Source organism: Amblyomma maculatum, chromosome 11, assembly GCF_055883805.1.
Source record: "Amblyomma maculatum isolate TAMU_Amacu chromosome 11, ASM5588380v1, whole genome shotgun sequence".
Classification (NCBI taxonomy): Eukaryota; Metazoa; Arthropoda; class Arachnida; order Ixodida; family Ixodidae; genus Amblyomma; species Amblyomma maculatum.
Window position 1 is genome coordinate 110266730 of NC_139354.1, and position 17198 is coordinate 110283927.

The following is a 17198-nucleotide window of genomic DNA, read 5'->3' on the forward strand; positions in this document are numbered from 1 at the left end:
TCCCTGTGTGCAGCAGAAGTGACCCATGCGATTCTCTGTTCCCCCTCCTTCAACCACTGCGCTAGCCTCTCGTTCTCCGTTATCTCCGTGACACATGAATTCCGTGCGCCTATAAGCATGGCAACCGCGCGGTTGAGGAGAAATGGTGACGGGCGTTACTTTCATGCCTGTGCACCCCGCAACTGGTAATGCAAAAATTAAAGAGCACTTCAGAATATGCACTGAAGTAAGGCGAAATCCCGGATGCTGCTGTTGGTTGCTTCTGGTGGCTTGTAGTTGCTTCGGCTTGCTAACTTAACTTCTTGTTTACGCAGTTTAGTTTTTCGTACTTTCAAATTGCGCGGCAGTCCCTTCCTATGCCCTTTTTCGGCTCTACTTCCGGTTGCGTGACGTCATATCCTCTACATCATATTATTTCACTTCTTGTTTACCCATTTTAGTCTTTGGTACTTTCAAATTGCGTGCCAGTCACTTCCTATGCCCTTTTCGGCTCTATTTACGGTTGCGTGACGTCATATGCTTCCCGTCACATCCACTACGGCACCCTTTCTCTCTTTCCGCTTTCACTTGCCTCTTCCTCTCTTCCCTGACGGCGCTGTTCAGGTGTCCACAGAAACAGTATGACAGACACTGCGACTTTCTTTTCCTGTGACCCAGTTGTTCTAAGTAATCATCTAATTACCATATTGGCCTAATTATTTTTTTGACACAACATTACGTCACCCTTATTGATTGACACCACTCAAACTTCTACCACTTCTCAATTGCTCAGAACTTCTGCGGACACGATTTTGCGGACACGTTCTGCGAACCGAAATCTGTGAACATAGCGAGGTAATGCTTTCGCATTAAAAAGTCAGACTATTACAGAATTCTGCTGTAAAAAATACCGCATATTCCATGCCTCAAGATTTCATTTCATTTCATTTCATTTCATTTAGTAACCTTAAATGCCCCTTTCGGTGTATTGCATAAGGGGTGGGGTAAATAATCATAAAATGTTACACTGCTTTCACAGAGTTTCACGTGATATATGCATTTAAATGTTGGCGTTGAAAGATGATGGATAGGAGCGATGGAGTGGGACAGGTCGTTCCAGTCTGACGCGGTTGATGAAACTAAGGAAGCGGGAAAGGTTACGGAAAGGGCGCGTGGACGAGTGAATTGAAGTGGGGGCCGGTTCGATGGGATATGCGTGGCAGAGGTGCGCAGATGTATGGCTCTTGGCGGAGTAAGCTGATATAAAATTTTTGGAAAAGTGATAGTCTGGCGGTGAGGCGACAGCATCGCAGGGCATGGGGGGCGCTGACGTCATTACGCGCGCCGTACCGACGTTGAGCAAGTGGGAAGTCAAGCCTACCTGCGATATATCATTAGACGGCTGGAGAGGATGGTGGTGGTGGTGACAAATGTTTATTGATCAAAAAGGGGTTGATGTATGCATCGGCCGGATCTATGAACATCCAGCCCTTACAGATACTGGGTGGGGTCCCTAGTACGGGACCCCAGTGGCGTCGGCCGCTGCCCGGGCGCGCTCGACCAGGGCCTTTTGGGCCTGCAGGTCATAGAGCAGGGTCGCCTCCCAGTCCTCCCGAGTGGGGTTGGAGTGAGGAGGAATAGCTGGGTTGGATGGGCAAGCCCACACCAAGTGGTAGATGTCCGAAGACTTCTCCGCACAGTGCGGACAACTGCCCGTGAAGGAGGGATTAAAATGTTTTAGTGCTGCCGGGCACAACAGATTGTTGGTATACAGACGAAGTAGAAGCCGCTCCTCCGTCTTAGATAGACCTTTACTCGGGCGAGGGTAAAGGCTATGACAAGATTGATAATAAAGAACAATGAAGCGGTGGTCTGTGGCCACCGTAGAAGGATATAAAGGAACGCATGCGCTCTATTTTAAGGCGAAAACCTTTTTAGGCTCACGGTGAATATCTTGTGTCTGCGAAATGTGTCAGTGAGATGTGTCGGCGACATTGGCGAGATTCCGCGGGGCGCGTCAGCGAGATACCGTAATAGGTTCTGACTTAAGCTTAATTTTCCGGGTAAAGACGTCGCAATAGCTTCTGAGGACGAAGTCAAAGAAGACAATGTAATGGAATATAACGAGCGCGCAAACACGCAAGATAGAAGCAGAAGAGAAGAGGTAGACAGAAGAGGAATAAAAGAAGGAGGAGGAAAGGCTTGCGTCATTAAGCTCTTAAGTGAAGCTAAGTATAATCCTGTCATCTTTTCAGAATAACCGAATACATGGAGGAGTAGCATGTGGGCAGAGGATCGTTCCTTATTCTTGCGCTTCGAGCCTTATTTGGCTGCTGTTGAGGGATAGTTATTTCTGAATATAGCGCGGAGACCATTCCAGCTATTCTCGGCGTTCAACTTGTGTCACTAGTTTTAAAACCTATTTGGTACACACACTCTTAATCCGGTTTCACATACGTTCCAGATATAAGCGGAACTTTCCTGAAAGCTTCACTTATACCTGGTACCTATCAGGAACAAGGATAAGAGTTTACCAAAGGCCCGCACAGAGTAAGGGCTGCGCTGAGCATAAGTAGTCGTTACTACGCGGGGAAGGGTCGATGTGACAACACTATTCTACCGGCTTGCTCAAGATAAACGTGTCTGTTGTTTCCAAGCTGAAAGAGATGGTCATTTACAACAGCCGCTTCCTGCGTGCCGAGTTAACTAACAGGACTATTTTTATGGTCACAAAGGAAAACTGATATGCGTTCCCATTAACTTACATGTTTTGTAATACGGGAATGTCTATCTTTGTTAAAAGGATTTGGTAGTCAAGGTATCGCTTGACTCGTAACAAATAACAGCCAGCAGATAAAAGCCGTTTATTATAAGCTGACAAAAATAACTGAACATTGCAACAGAACAAATCCGGCTTGCGGCAATTCACTCAAATTACAGTCGGGTGCACATCAAGGAAAAAGCGGCACATGACCCACAAAGGAATTTTCGCAGCAATTCACTCAAATTACAGTGGGGTGCACCTCAAGAAAAAAGCAGCACATGACCCTCAAAGGATTTTTCGCAGCAATTCACTCATATTACAGTCGGGTGCACCTCAAGAAAAAAGCGGCACATGACCCTCAAATGATGTTTCGCAGCCAATGGCATTGACAGATTGTCATGTTGCTTCTGTTAAGCGTATTGAAGCCTGATGAACCGGCTTGAATCTAGGGTGCCTCGATGCGCACCCGCTCTCAGCTGAGCTGGCGCGCATCGAGGCACCCTACTTTAATCTGTCACGCCCTGCGTTGTCTAGTTAGCAGGTCCAAAAGGGTTACTAACCAGAATAGGCCGATGCCATTGGCTAAAGGGCGACTTTTAAGGTGCGAAAATCACGTTTTAAGGCGAAAGCCTTAATTGCCTCATCGTTGTCGTCAACAAAAGTGTCAGGCTTTTGCGGCGGCTCTGATTGGTCGAGACGGGATGACGTCCTTGAGGTCTCGACCAATCACTGTGCACCACCACAGTATGCTCGAACGCGTGCCTTATATGGCCATATACCAATCAATAATCAATCATTAATTATTGACTAAATAATGACACAATTACTAATTACTAATTAGTTGTCATGCAATAATTATTGCCGGTATAATTAATTACTAATGGCTAACGAGCTAATTGGTATTACCTAATTACCTATTATTTGTAATTAATGCAGCTGAGTAATTAAATAATTACTATTTAATACTCAGTGCAATCCACCACACAACAGTAAACGTAGCACAATGGCGAAGATACAAGGAGCATGATGTCGTCGCTGCCAAGCAGAATCCACTGAATAAATGCACTCGCAGAATGTGAAACAGTAGTCACTCGCTTTACACGTACCGGCATTCATCGCTACATACGCAACAGTCGCGTAGCATAATGCAGCACTCAGGCTTTCGCCTTTCATCACTTTAGTCGCCAAAGTTTGGTTTGGTTTGGGGGGTTTAACGTCCCAAAGAGACTCAGGCTATGAGAGACGCCATAGTGTAGGACTCCGGAAATTTCGACCACCTGGGGTTCTTTAACGTGCACTGACTTTGCACAGTACACAGGCGCCTTGCTTTCGCCTCCATCGAAAAGCTGCCGCCGGGGCCGGGATTCGATCCCGCGTCCTTGGGAACAGTAGTCGAGCGCCGTAACCACTGCGCCACCGGGGCGGGGTAGTCGCAAAAGTCTCCTCGAATTTTTTTCTTTAGCTGTACCCGTCTTTGGTGGTGCATCTGAGTTAAAATTTCGTGGCCGGAATTATTCTTAATATTATGATTAGCCTCCTCGTCTCTCCTTGGTGTCGTCACTGGCTTGCGATGCACGACCATTAAAGAGGTAGCACTCTGTATACGTGCGCTGTGTTCCAAAGACGGCTCGCAAAAGCTTATACATGCACATCCGTACAATTGCGCCGCGCGCCCATGCAGGCATCTCAGCTGCATGTATCGCTACTCAATGCTGATCCTATCCGCCGGCACAGAGGACATGCGCTCATCGGCCACCACGGCAGCAAAGCACATCAGCAAAGCTTGGAAATAAAGGGCCGTCTTTTGCTTGCTTATCAGCAGTTGCAAAAACAAAATGGATAATAAATGGGCCAAAATAGAATTTCTAAGCAGCAGGAGCCAACTTCATATTTTCATCGCAAGAGAGTGTCATAAAATAGCCAATTAGGCCCAAAGTAGCCACCAACGGCAAACCCACGGACCCCACCAGTACTTGGCGGCTTGCTCTCTATTCTCTCAAGGAAGCACCCATCATTATGCACACAGTGACATTTCGGAATAGAGCTGCCCCAGATATGATAGGCTCTGTCTTTGCTGCTTCGTAGAAAGCTTTCCAGTCCCATTAGTGATTGCGTGAAGCTTGACGATTAACCGGCGCCCTATAGATACGGTAGTATAGCTCTCCGGACGCCCTATGTGGGCTCTCGCCTCTTACTCTCCCGCTTTGAAAGCTGTCTTGAGGGAACTATATTGTGGCAGCAAGAGTAGTAGTGGATAGCTAGGATATCAAATAAAATTTCTTATCTATTGATTAATTCTTGCTTCGCTTTCGACTAACGTTCTGACGGTGAGGTGAGGTTATGAAACCGTATTCAATGCTTCGTGTGTGAGTAGTTACTGTATTAAATGTATTCTCTACAAAATGAAATGCATTTGTCACAAAACGGAGCCACACCATTTGATTTCATGCAAGCTTGACGCTGCCTTTTTCCTAATTGTTGTGCATGGTGTTGAAAATATTAGTTGTTTGTATATTGTCTAGTTTTGCTTGTAGATTCATGTCGGAAGTAGAACTCTTACTTGGGCTAGTTGGTACATGACGATTCAAAAATAATACGGCGCGACCGAAGAAGTCAAAGAAGGCATACAAACGTAGAAAGCTGTCCTGTGGTTTGTGTGCCTTCTTTGTCCTCGTCCGTCGCGCCGTATTATTTTTGAATTGTCATGTAGCAGTGTGTGCGTGCACATGGTTTGGGCGAAAAGATAGGCTGTGTTTGTTTTGTGGTGACACTTTCTGATAGTTTGAAGAATAGTTTGATTGGTGCACCTGATTTGACGGATATAGAGTTGAATCTGTCAATAAACACCCATCTGCTTTGAATAAGGGCAAAATAGAACCTGTGTGGGGTATTAGTATTCATAACATATGATTCTCTTCCTGAGAGGAAGACAAATATTACTGCGTTTTTTAGACGTTTGCGTGTTAGTGCTCATTGAAAAGCTCTTACATGATAGGACCGGGCTACTAGTCACCAAGCACACATCTTTGGTTTGCAACGCATATTATGACTTACGTGATACAGTGGAAGAAAATTTTCCATAGTTCCCTCTTTTTTGTGTGCTCTAGGACCGCACGGTTACGTGCAGCCTCCATGCAACTAACAATCCCACGTTAGTATAATTAGTTTCGGGCCTTGTTCATGCGGCTCTCTTTTCGTCCTTAAAAAGAAAGGCTAGGCGTGAACCACTGCTCAACCGCACATAATTGTCGCTTGTAACGAATAAAAAAAAGAACTACAATCAGTGCCCGGGATCGAATCCCGGTTTCGGCGGCTGCGTTTCGATGGAGGCGAAACGAAGTGGCGTCCGTGTGCTGTGCGATGTCAGCGCACGTTAAAGATCCCCAGGTGGTCGAAATTACTCCGTAGCCCTCCACTACGGCTCCCCTTTCTCTCTATCCACTCACTCCCACCTTCATCCCTTCCCTTACGGCGCGGTTCAGGTGTCCACAGAGCAAGTGTGACAGATACTGCGCCTTTCCCTTCCTCTGAACCAACCAACCAACTGCAATCAGAGCTGAAAAATAGAAAACAACAAAATGAAAACAAACAAAGACGCAAAAAAACACAGCAGCGCCGGAGACAGCAGAGTGGGCCTACCGTAGATGTAATAATGCGTTTCCTGCATATTCGCGATCATTTACCGAAGAAATTGCGAAAGTATGAAGAAACGAAAAACTGATGCTCACTCGCATTTTTATCTTGACCAAGTTTTATTACTGTGTTGTTTCTCTCCCGGGGGCGTTAAAACTTTACTCTCCTAAAGTTAAGCGGTTCGCTATTTTAAACCGTGAGATATTCAGAAGGTCTAAACATTATTAACTGACCAATACTTTAGACGAGTGAATCATGTCCTCGAACCACATGTCGAAGTCCGCCCTCGAAGTCTGGATGATGAGTTTAAGCTGAAAGGGGTGCTCTTTCGGGCCGTCCTTCCCACATGAAGCATGTGGTAAAACCGAGGCGCCGTCTGATTCTCCGTATTCCTTCAGTGACTTGATTATCTGTATTCGATCTTTAATTGTGAAAAAAAAAAGCTTCGAAAGCGAGGGCCAACTGCGCCAGGCACAGTTAATTTTGAAGCATATAAAAATTTGTTATTTTTTCTGATTGTAAGCAAAACAGTGTGAAAGTACGAAATTTCTAGCGTTACTGTAATAAATGCACACAGATAGGATGTGATAACTGGGCGTGGTCCTACTTGAAAACGGACTTGCAAACGTACTCATTCCCATAAGCTTGTTATATATCATTTGACGTGAACGACTACATGGAATGCGTAAACGCATCTGCTTGCTCGCGTCAATACGCTACGCGTTGTGAACGTAGCGAAAAACACGTAGTCTGAACGGCGAGTGCAGCATTTTGTGGACCTCTTCGTTTGAAGTACAGCGTTCTGAATCCAGGAGAGCTTGGCGAATAACATATCAGCTGCTTTGCAAATGGACACGGCTGGCGGACCTGTGCTGTTTTCCGCATCGGCCCTTTCGCGGCCTTCCCCGGCTGCCCTCTATAGGGGCACCCAGCAACGTCTGAAGGCAGCCGTTCCGATTAGTGCATACACAGGTAAGCCGCTTGAAATATAAGCTGCGTAGTAGAAGGTCGAAATCGCACTTCTTATTTCTGGAATTTACAGTAATGCCACCCGGTTTGCGTGAAATTATAGTTGTGGCTTTAACTGGAGCAAGTCTGGACTTATACTGCTACTCGGTTAGCAGATGGAACCAAGAGAACTCTAGTAATTGAAGTCGTCATCCTATAACTTGCACTGCAACGATCTTATTCGCATTGTTGTTTATAAGATGAAGGAATTAAATGAGTTCGAGAATAGAGCTTTGGGGAACACAGAATCAACCGGGAGCGATGGTGAAGAAGGGGTCTTGAAGAAGCTTTTCTTTTCTTTTTTTTTTTTTTAAGATGGCTGAAACGGGATTGGCAAGCAGTTGGGTTGAATCTTTCCGAAATATTTTTAGAGTACGTTGGCTAATCTCTCGAAGGTGGCAGTTTATTTGAATTTATTCAAGCTGAGAAATTATGTGCAGTGCTTAAAGAGAAGGAATGATGTGAAGAAGGCTTTCCTAAGTTCACTTTTGATACTGGAAAAAAACAAAACATTGATCCTGTAGAGAAATACGTGCCTCATTTACTGTATTTAGTGTTTTAAAAAATAATGACTGTGGCAATAATTTATAATGCGTTGCTTGTTGCCATTCTTAGAAAGGCGCCTGCTGCTCACTATACAATACGCCTAATATTTTGAGACTCAGTCAGCCTAAAGTTTATATAATCCATTGTGGATGTGATCAGGCAAGGGCAGTAATTTATCGTGATGTCCCATTGCTAAATATTATCAATGATTGTACTGAAGAATACGCAGCGTAGAAGCTTGATAACATTTCGTACTTCGCGTCCACTGGCTCGAAAGCTTTTTGCATAGTATCGTCGCACGTGTTTAGCAGTTACTTCACTATTTAAAGACAGTTGAAAGTTCAGCAACCTTTTCTTCCATTTTTTTGGCGCTATTCTTCTAGCCAGAACGTCCCACGAAAAGTTTATATTCGCTGTTCTTTACTACTTAGAGGAAAAACCACCCGGTGCAGTTGCTTTGTAAATAATGTAAATGTAAATATTTTCAGTCATATTAAAAAGAGGAGTGAAATTTGCAACAAAACGTGGCATTCAGCCCTTTCCAAAATGAAGCCACCGAAGCAGTCAGAGTGCGCTGCTTTCGCCAAGGAGTTATTTATCAATTCTTTCAGAAACTGCCCCATTCGGAGCGCTGAGTGAGGTGGTGTAAAGAAGTTCAGCTTAAACTAGATATTGCTACCTATCCAGTTACCCTGTGAAAAAATCTTCTCGTGAGCTTCGTGGAAGCAGCCTGCAAGGCCAGTGAAAGTAATATGCTCTATGGGCATTGTTGCGCAGAGAAAAACATGGCCAAGTACCGTGGGCGGGCCTCCACCGTCGTGTTCGTGATCCTACTCTGGAGCGGCGTAGACGGCACCGAGAGGCGCACCAGCCTAGGCGTCGTTCGCGGGCGCCGAGTGAACGTTCTGGGTGGAGGCATAGAAGAGTACCGGGGGATACCGTACGCCCGGCCTCCTGTCGGCGAACTGCGCTTTCGTCCCCCCGTTTCTGCCCCACCATGGGAGGGCATTCTCGACGCGCAAAACCTCCGGACGGCTTGCCCGCAATCGCTGCGCCGATGGTCGGACACGGCCGGCAGCATCGTGCTCAGCGAGGACTGCCTATACATCAATGTCTGGACACCCGTGATGCGATGGGTAGACGACATGGCTCCCATGCTCGTGTGGATCCACGGCGGTGGTTTCACGAGCGGTTCCTCCGCTTTCGACAACTTCACGGCGGCCACCTTGGCCGCTGTAACAGGATTTGTGGTCGCGTCCTTTAACTATCGCCTCGGCATACTTGGCTTCCTAAATGCGGACACACCCGAGTCACCAGGTAACATGGGCCTCATGGACCAGCGGCTGGCACTTCTCTGGCTACGCAGGAACGCCCGCACATTCGGCGGAAACCCTGCGATGATCACTGTCTTCGGCCACAGTGCGGGAGGTATGAGCGTTCACAGTCATCTCCTGTCTCCGCTGGGCCAGGGCCTGTTCAGGAGAGCGATCATGATGAGCGGAAACATGGCCGCGCAGGACTTCTTCGAGTCCGTCCAGGACAGTGTCGCCAAAGGGGAGGTGGTCGCGGCCTTGGTTGGCTGCTCGGACGCCGAGATTACGCTTGCGAAGCACCCATCTCGCGTGGTCTCCTGCCTTCGCACGAAATCGTCGGGCGAACTGGTCAGCGCAGCAGCGAAGGCGGCCACTCCGAAGGTTTTCCCATTTCTGCCCACTTTCCATACGGAATACCTGCCCCGAATGCCGGTCGCCGCCGTGGCAAAAGGGTTCGCGACGAGCGTCGACATCATCGTGGGAGTCACGGCCAACGAGGGCTCAAAAGCATTCGAGATGAGGCTCAGACCCGCATTGCAGGCGGAGCGACTGACGGCGGTGCCGAAGGCCACACTTGAGGCTTCGCTTCGTGAGGTCGTGCTATCATGGATGAGAAAAGAGACGCTGGAATTGCTGGATAATTATGTGAGGGAAGCCGTCAGCAAGGAGTCGTTGAGGGAGAAGTACGTGGGCTACCTGTCCGACAGGCTGTTCGTTTGCCCGATGCACTTCGTGGCCGGGCATCATTCTGCGAGAAACGGCGCCGTGTATTCGTACGTGTTCGTGCAGAGGCCGCCCACGGATCTGCCCTCGTGGATAGGTGCAGGCCACAGCATGGAGCTTCCATACTTCTTTGGGCGTCCCCTCATCGACAGGACGGACTTCGGAGAAAGGGACGTGGAGGTCACCGAGGCAGTCGTGAAAATGCTCTCCACATTCGCAGAAAAAGGGTGAGTCTTTTGACAGTCTATGTAAGCGGAACCAATATTGTCCTTAAGGCAAAGCTGTTATACGTGTTGAAGGCAGTGAAGTGGCGCTCATGGCATTTTACTAGAAATTGTATTTTAGATGCTAGTGCAAACATAGGTGTTTTTATTTGTGCAGCTAAAAGTTATCATGTCGCCCGCCGGATGGTGCAGTGGCTAGGGTGCCTGACTGCTGCGCCCAAAGATGCGGGATTGAATCCTGGCCGTGGCGACAGCTTTTCAACGGAAGCGAAAAGCTAGATGCCCGTGTGCTGTGTGGGATGTCAGTGCACGTTAAGGAAACCCAGATGGTCGAAAAGTTTGGAACCTTCCACTACGATGTCTCTCATAGTCTCAGTTGCTTTGCAACGTTCAACCCATAAACCAAACCACACTTTATCTTCTGAGCTATGACTCTGCTTTGGCAGCAATAATTTTTAAAGTGGTTTCATAAATACATCATTGGTATTCTCTTTCATCCATCAGTCGAGCGTCTTAAAATCTGAATCCTCAATGCCCTCCCTATATAGTAGAAGTTCATCTCAATTCAGAGCATGACCTTACTACTGCTGATTGGAATACACTCCAGTTCCTACCCACAAACTTCACCTCGGTAAGCCAACTCAAGCACACTACCCCCTACCATACTCAATAAGTACACATCCCCCCTTTGCTCAAGAACACGCACCCAGTTCACCACCAACAGGAATATCAAAAATGGTTGGAAGCCCCTTAAAAAGTGCTCTCCAATGCCACGGAAGTGCTCTATGTCGATGCGGCGGAATATTGCTCGGGCCTTTCGTATGCCCTTTCAACCGTTGACTCTAGCGGCCGCTTTAAAACAGGCCGCCTCCTCTTTAGGGGAGGCGGCCCTCACTCTTGTTTTGGCTATTTTCTAGTCTGTGAGGTCATTGTGTGGTCCACTGACTACAGAAAGCGATAGATGACAGAGAACGTGCCCTTTTCGCATGTTTTAAGAGCAGCAAGTAATATAGGCGGCGTCTAGGGCGGCGTCCGACGATGAGTTAACAGAGCCTTCGAGTACCCCTTCACGGTGCAGCAACAGCGTATACTGCGACCCCGTCCAAGGGAGCCTTCGGTACACCGTTTGCGCGGCACGTTTGATGTAGGAAGAGGGACGAAGATGCTTTGATGTTTAATGTAAGACATCAAAACGGGTCCGGCCTGAACCGTCTGATAAAAGTAGAGAAGTTCTTAAAGGGACACTAAAGAGAGAAAGGAAGTGGGTTTGCATCGATAGAATGCCAGTTCCTGATTACAAAAAGACCACTCTTACTGAAAACAGAGCTGTTATAAGGTAGTAAAGAAGAATAACAGAAATACAGGTATCGCCACCACAGCCAAACGGCCGAGGCTCGCAACTACAAATCACGTGACGCGCTAGGGATCCCGGAGGCTGACAAATGCGAATTACGTTGTATGTTTGAATGCGGTAGTACGTTTTTTCTCAAACATGATAACAGGCTTTTATCATACGTAAACGACGGCGAAAAGACAACGTAAACGTTGCAAGGCAAATACAAAAATATACTTGGAGGCGCCACAGGCGCCCACTTCAGTTTTGGTTATGTTTCGGCTCAGGCATTTCGTGCGCACTCTGATAGTTTTTTTGAACCTGCAGCGCCTGAATTACGAGCTCGGAGCAGCAGATGCGCCTTGATGGTTCCCATTTGAGCATTCGGAGGCACGAGCGAGCGAAATCCGCTACCGCCGACACACTCCTTCGTTCACACTTCTGCGCCAACATATCGCCGCCGTTGCCGCTTCGACTGCGACCTGACCGCTTGACTGCAACTACGTACGCCACGAAAAGCATACATATGCTAACTACCGAAGGAAAAGCGCATTATCATTCAATTGTTCACTAAATCATGGCACATCTGACCAACATATACTGCGTCAACAAGACCTTCAACGTGCTATTTGCAGGCGTCGTAAACAAAAGGGGCATACTTGCCGCTCATACCAAGGAGAGCGTCGATATATTGCGCTCGTCGCTCGGCGAAAAAAAGGGCCTCGGGTAAAAAGTAAAAACTAAAAATAACGAAGCACCAGAAATACATTACAAAAGGTAAAAAAAATCGATTTGTAAAAGAAAAAAAAAATACCAGAAGCGGTAAAACTCGAACTCGCTCCTGCTTGCTCTGTAACGTTCGGCGCTAACCGCTCGGCTACGCCGCGCCACAAGGGCCTTGGAAATATTTCTAGTTTTTATGTCATGGCCCCATTTACAATAAGTGTTTCTGCTGCCGGTCTAAAAATTACAACTTCTTGATCATCGGCGCATGCTGCCTGCTCTCACGTCTTGCAACTAATGTTCTGGATGCCTATGCGCACTATATTGTGCACTGGATCCATTTTAAAATGTGGAATTTCACAGCGCTGGCAAATGTAGTGGCGCCGGCACTTCGGTCATGTTCTGCTACCGTGGACGTAATTTTCGCTGAACACGGAGCTGTAGCACAAACCTTGAAGGAAGAAAGTGCGACGAAGCTTCAAAACTGACAAGCGCAGCAGCGAGGACACTATTTTGCTGTTAACTAAATCTTATTTGTATGTAAACATGTCAGGAAGCGTTGCGATGACCGAGGGCTCTGTTTGTTTATACACATTGCAAGAAGGAGCGCAAAAGCTTGAGAAACATGTAAAGTATTGTGCATTACAAGCACTCTATGTTTTTTTTTTCTTCCTTTATGGGCCCATCGCCCGGTAAATTACTCTCTTCATCGTTTTATTTATTTCGGCTGAGGCCGTCATTGCGAGTGCGCTGTTGCCAAGTTGGCCCTTGAGGGATGCGACGCCGCGGGCCGCGCCGGCTCGCTAGCTATCACGGAGTCTCCGCTTACGTCATAGTGTGCGTCACTCAACTCCAACTACGTAGTTGGAGGCCACAGTTTGAATTCGTCCGGCGGGAACAAGAAAAAACCTGAACTTCTTATCGCAATATCTCAGCAATTATTCGATTTTTTGCTGCCGGATATGCGGCGACAGTGTCACCAAATGTAGTTTATTAGATTTTCATACCATCTTTGGCTGTCTTTAGTGTCCCTTTAAATAAAATTTTGCTACACCGGATGCTCTAGCTTGTCGTCACGAGCGCGGCCTGGCCACGCTTCGTTGTCGTCGCTAGGCCTATATTATTTGGCACCGAAGCCACAGCGGACGGTGCTTTGGAATTGACCAGCACTATAGCAAGTCGTCTAATTATTGTAAAAATATTACATCCGATTTGCATAGTTAATCAAATGCGAAGAAAATTCGTGAGCTCGGCTTACCCTTGCTACACCTTTCTTGACAATGTCACATACCGAACAGCGGAAGAAGCTCCCCACGACGAAAACTGGTATTTGAAGAGCCAGGAATTGCGCTTGAAGGCTAGCACCCGTTAAGGCGCAGAAATGAATACGAGCTGCTTCACGATGCGGCGAGTGGCGCAGAGCCTAGTTCTACAGCGTGCACCACGTGTACACGTCTGCTGTCCGTAAATGCTGAGGAGTGGCTTACTCGAGGGGAGAGAGGTCGCAGTGTAGGGCGCGCGAGCGACACATGACGGCCTGAGTAACAAGCGCGTGTACAGCAATAACCGGCGACAGCTGCAACTGTGATATGCGCCACTCTCTCAGGCTGCAGCAGTGCGGCTGCTCTGCCCCTCATTTTCTAAGCCTCGTGACCTTCTCTTACGTGCTTCAAGCTTAGAGAGAGAGAGTGCGAAATACGTGATTGCGGCTAACAGGGGTATACATCCGAAGTCCGCTATCTAGTAATGAGAGGCAGATATCATAACTTTAGCGACGACTCATTGGAGCGGGAGTACAATACAATTAGAGCATAAGAAAAAACAAATGAGCAGGCTCTACGATGTCAGCAGCTGCGATGCGGCTGTGAGAAGGAATTGCATATGTAGCAGTTATCACACCTACCAGCCACTCGGTACGAGTCAGCCATTTTCAAGGAGTCAGTTAAGATACGCATATATACCAAGGCTTATTATTTAGAGAAAAAAAAAAAACTGCTGCGGCTTAGCTCGGTTTTATTATGCTTGGCGGTACTGCGTTGTTAGCCGGTTATGCTCATATAAACAAACAATAAATTGTTTACATTGTTTGGCATCGTTAACTCGTAGATTGGTTTTATGGCTGCGAACTGTTGAACCTGGTGCTCTCATCGCACGGTGCTCGAGTCGGAAGTCACTCCCGGCACGATGCTATGAAAAAGTATGTTTAAACCCAGTTTCCTTTCGCCGATTACACAGGATCAATGGTTGCTAGCTGGGTGAACAGCGATCAATGGTGAACAGCGATTCGCGTTAACGACGGTAATGTTCAGGAACCTCGGTTAAGCGCAACAATGGTTAAGCTGTGTGTAACTATTCATTATCACATTCTTCTAATTGCGCGAATCTGTGCCTGGGAACAAATAAATTAAGTGTAGCGCTGCCAACTTGGGTACGTTGCCAGCGTTGAAAATAATCCAGGTGTGCACATGTATATGTCGACCCTATATTTGTCTAACTAAATGGAGTCACTAATCTCGCCCGATTGCGTGACCATCTGGGCATTGCAAAATGGTGTTCACAAACAAGATTGGAGACAACTCGCTACTAGCGTACCACTCAGCTATGAGACAAATAGTGTATTCCCTGGCCCGGACCTGTTGGACGGTTGCTAGTGCAGCCCCACCTGCGGATTCTGCGTGTGGTCGTCGACACCACGCAACGGGTTAGCGGCCAAGCCCGTGGTCCGTCCTCTGGATACGCCTTTAGGAATTGCGTTGGACAGACTGTCGGGCTAGTTGGTATCGAATCGGTGCTTTCGGCAGCGCGCGGATACACAGGAGTATAACACGGATAAACATGCGTATAAGGATCGTGTTGTACGCAGGGTTCCAGAACTCCAGTCGGGTCGCCCCTGGCCCCGGTACACTGCGAGCAGCCGGACTTCGATGCAGATCACCCAGGGCAACATGACCCCCGTGGACGGGTTCCGCAGGGAGCTGTGCGAGCCGTGGCTGGAACACTTGGAGAGCGCTGTCACCGCACGCCACTGCTGCGTCTGACTAATGGAGACCCTGGTTTTTTATTAGGAATGTAGCACCAATAACCCAACGCTATAAGGTTCTTATTTCGCCGCCCCGAATTAACCGGCCCTTATCAATCCTCTTCCTGAGTTCTCGTTTGCAGACCCCTTCGTGAGTTCTGAGTTGTAACAATAGCGTCACCCCGATCTGTGGAGGTCTTAATAGAGATTGGAGACCGAACTAAAGTTGCCTATAGTGGCGACAGATTGTCGCTTTCAGATGACACAGACGCTGCCTGTGATGAAAAGTCAGCCTTGATAGGCTAGAAGTAAAATAAGTATAGATGCGGTGCTGCACTGACCAATTTTGCAAGTAAATTTACTGCATACATCGACTCTGTAGACATTTTCACAGAGGGCAACTTATGTCGCCATTCAGTTCAAAGCGAGAATCCCAAAACCCTTCTCAGTAATAAAAACACTGCCAGGTTTAATCCTTGGAGTGTATTAAAACAGTTTTCCAAGTGTATGAATTCGCTCCTATGTTGCTGTCAGAAGCAACAAAACGTATTCAGAAGGTGTCCTAAAACAAAAGTTTCACTGAGTGAACATGTAGGCCTGAGGTAAAGCTATATCGAGGTTCATTCAAGTTTTATTACCGAAAACTTGTTCCGTATTTTTTGTTATGCAGATGATGATGGGTGGGACCAAAAGGAGCTAGCTGCTTATGCCTGATATTGCTCTATATAAAAGCGGAACATTTTTTTTTCTTGTCCTAATTGTTTCAAACTCGTGGCGTTATATGACTTATGAGTACAGCGGAGTAGTTTGAAAGTGAGAAGTGGAACGGCCTAGCCTCAGCCTTCACGTCATCAGATTCTCATGGTACAAAGCTCGGTTTAACTAAGCCACCAACGTGGTATTAGGCGTTGGCGGTTGGAGAAAATAATTGGGATTGGGGGAATGGGTCGTGATATCATATAGAATTTGTTTGGTTTGGTTTGGTTTGGTTTGTGGGGTTTAACGTTCCAATGCGGACCAGGCTATGAGGGAAGCCGTAGTGGAGGGCTCTGGAACCCATCGAGGTTCTATGATGTCATTAACATCGCACAGCACACGGCCGCCTTGCTTTTAGCCTCCATCAAAAAGCGGTAGCCGCGGTCGGGATTCGATCCCATATGTTTGAGCAAAGTAGTCCACTTCATCGTCCCGGAGGGGCGTCAAATCGAATGAAAAATATTTGATAAGTTTTATAAACTGCTGGTATATGGTCACAAAATGGCTCAGAATTCATCATGACGTGTGAAAATGTTATTTAAAACACTCGCAGTGAAATGAAAACCGGAATAATTACGACGAGTACTCAAAGTTCGTAGTATCGGTACTCTAATTTTAAAAAAGCAGCACACGAAAGGCCTCAAAATGAACGTACATCTTTTTTTTTCTCTTTTTTTTTTTAGCGGAATATGAAAAGTGTATTCTATACAGCACCACAGAGTACCGCGAGGGCATAAAACTAAATATGGCAGCAATCATCGGGAAATTGGAAGCACTTTCAGCGATTCGCTTTCTGTCTTTGAAGGGCCGCCACTCAAATAAGATTCACGCCAGTTTAATGGCGATATATAGCGAAAATGTTCAAGTTTTTAAGAATGTCGGTAAATGACGCAGATTTTAGGTAAAGTAAACAAGCCTGGAAGACCAAGAACAGAGATGAGGACCGTCTCTGAATGGTGTACCAGAAATTGCGACTGGAGAGGGGGATCTAATGCCCGCTGATCTGTGGATAACTATAAAAAATTTGTGGAACACGGTAATGTGAGTGCACGCTCAGTGCTATTTTCTACAGAAGCCTGAATCTGATAAATGTTGCTGTGCGCTTCCGAAAATCTTGTTGCCTACTCCATGAATGCACCGGTTCACTCAGCACAGGTGGTGGTGAGAAAAGCGCCCG

The 17198-nt window shown here is 47.0% G+C and overlaps 1 protein-coding gene across 1 annotated transcript; it reads left to right on the forward strand.

The window, feature by feature from the left end:
• The first annotated feature begins 8793 nt into the window (after positions 1-8793).
• Positions 8794-15284, forward strand: LOC146174664 (acetylcholinesterase-like). The gene is made up of 2 exons (XM_084585427.1): positions 8794-10193; positions 15110-15284. Exons 1-2 carry the CDS (start codon positions 9058-9060, stop codon positions 15282-15284), a joined length of 1311 nt encoding a protein of 436 aa, XP_084441553.1. The 5' UTR covers positions 8794-9057.
• The last annotated feature ends 1914 nt before the right edge of the window (positions 15285-17198 follow it).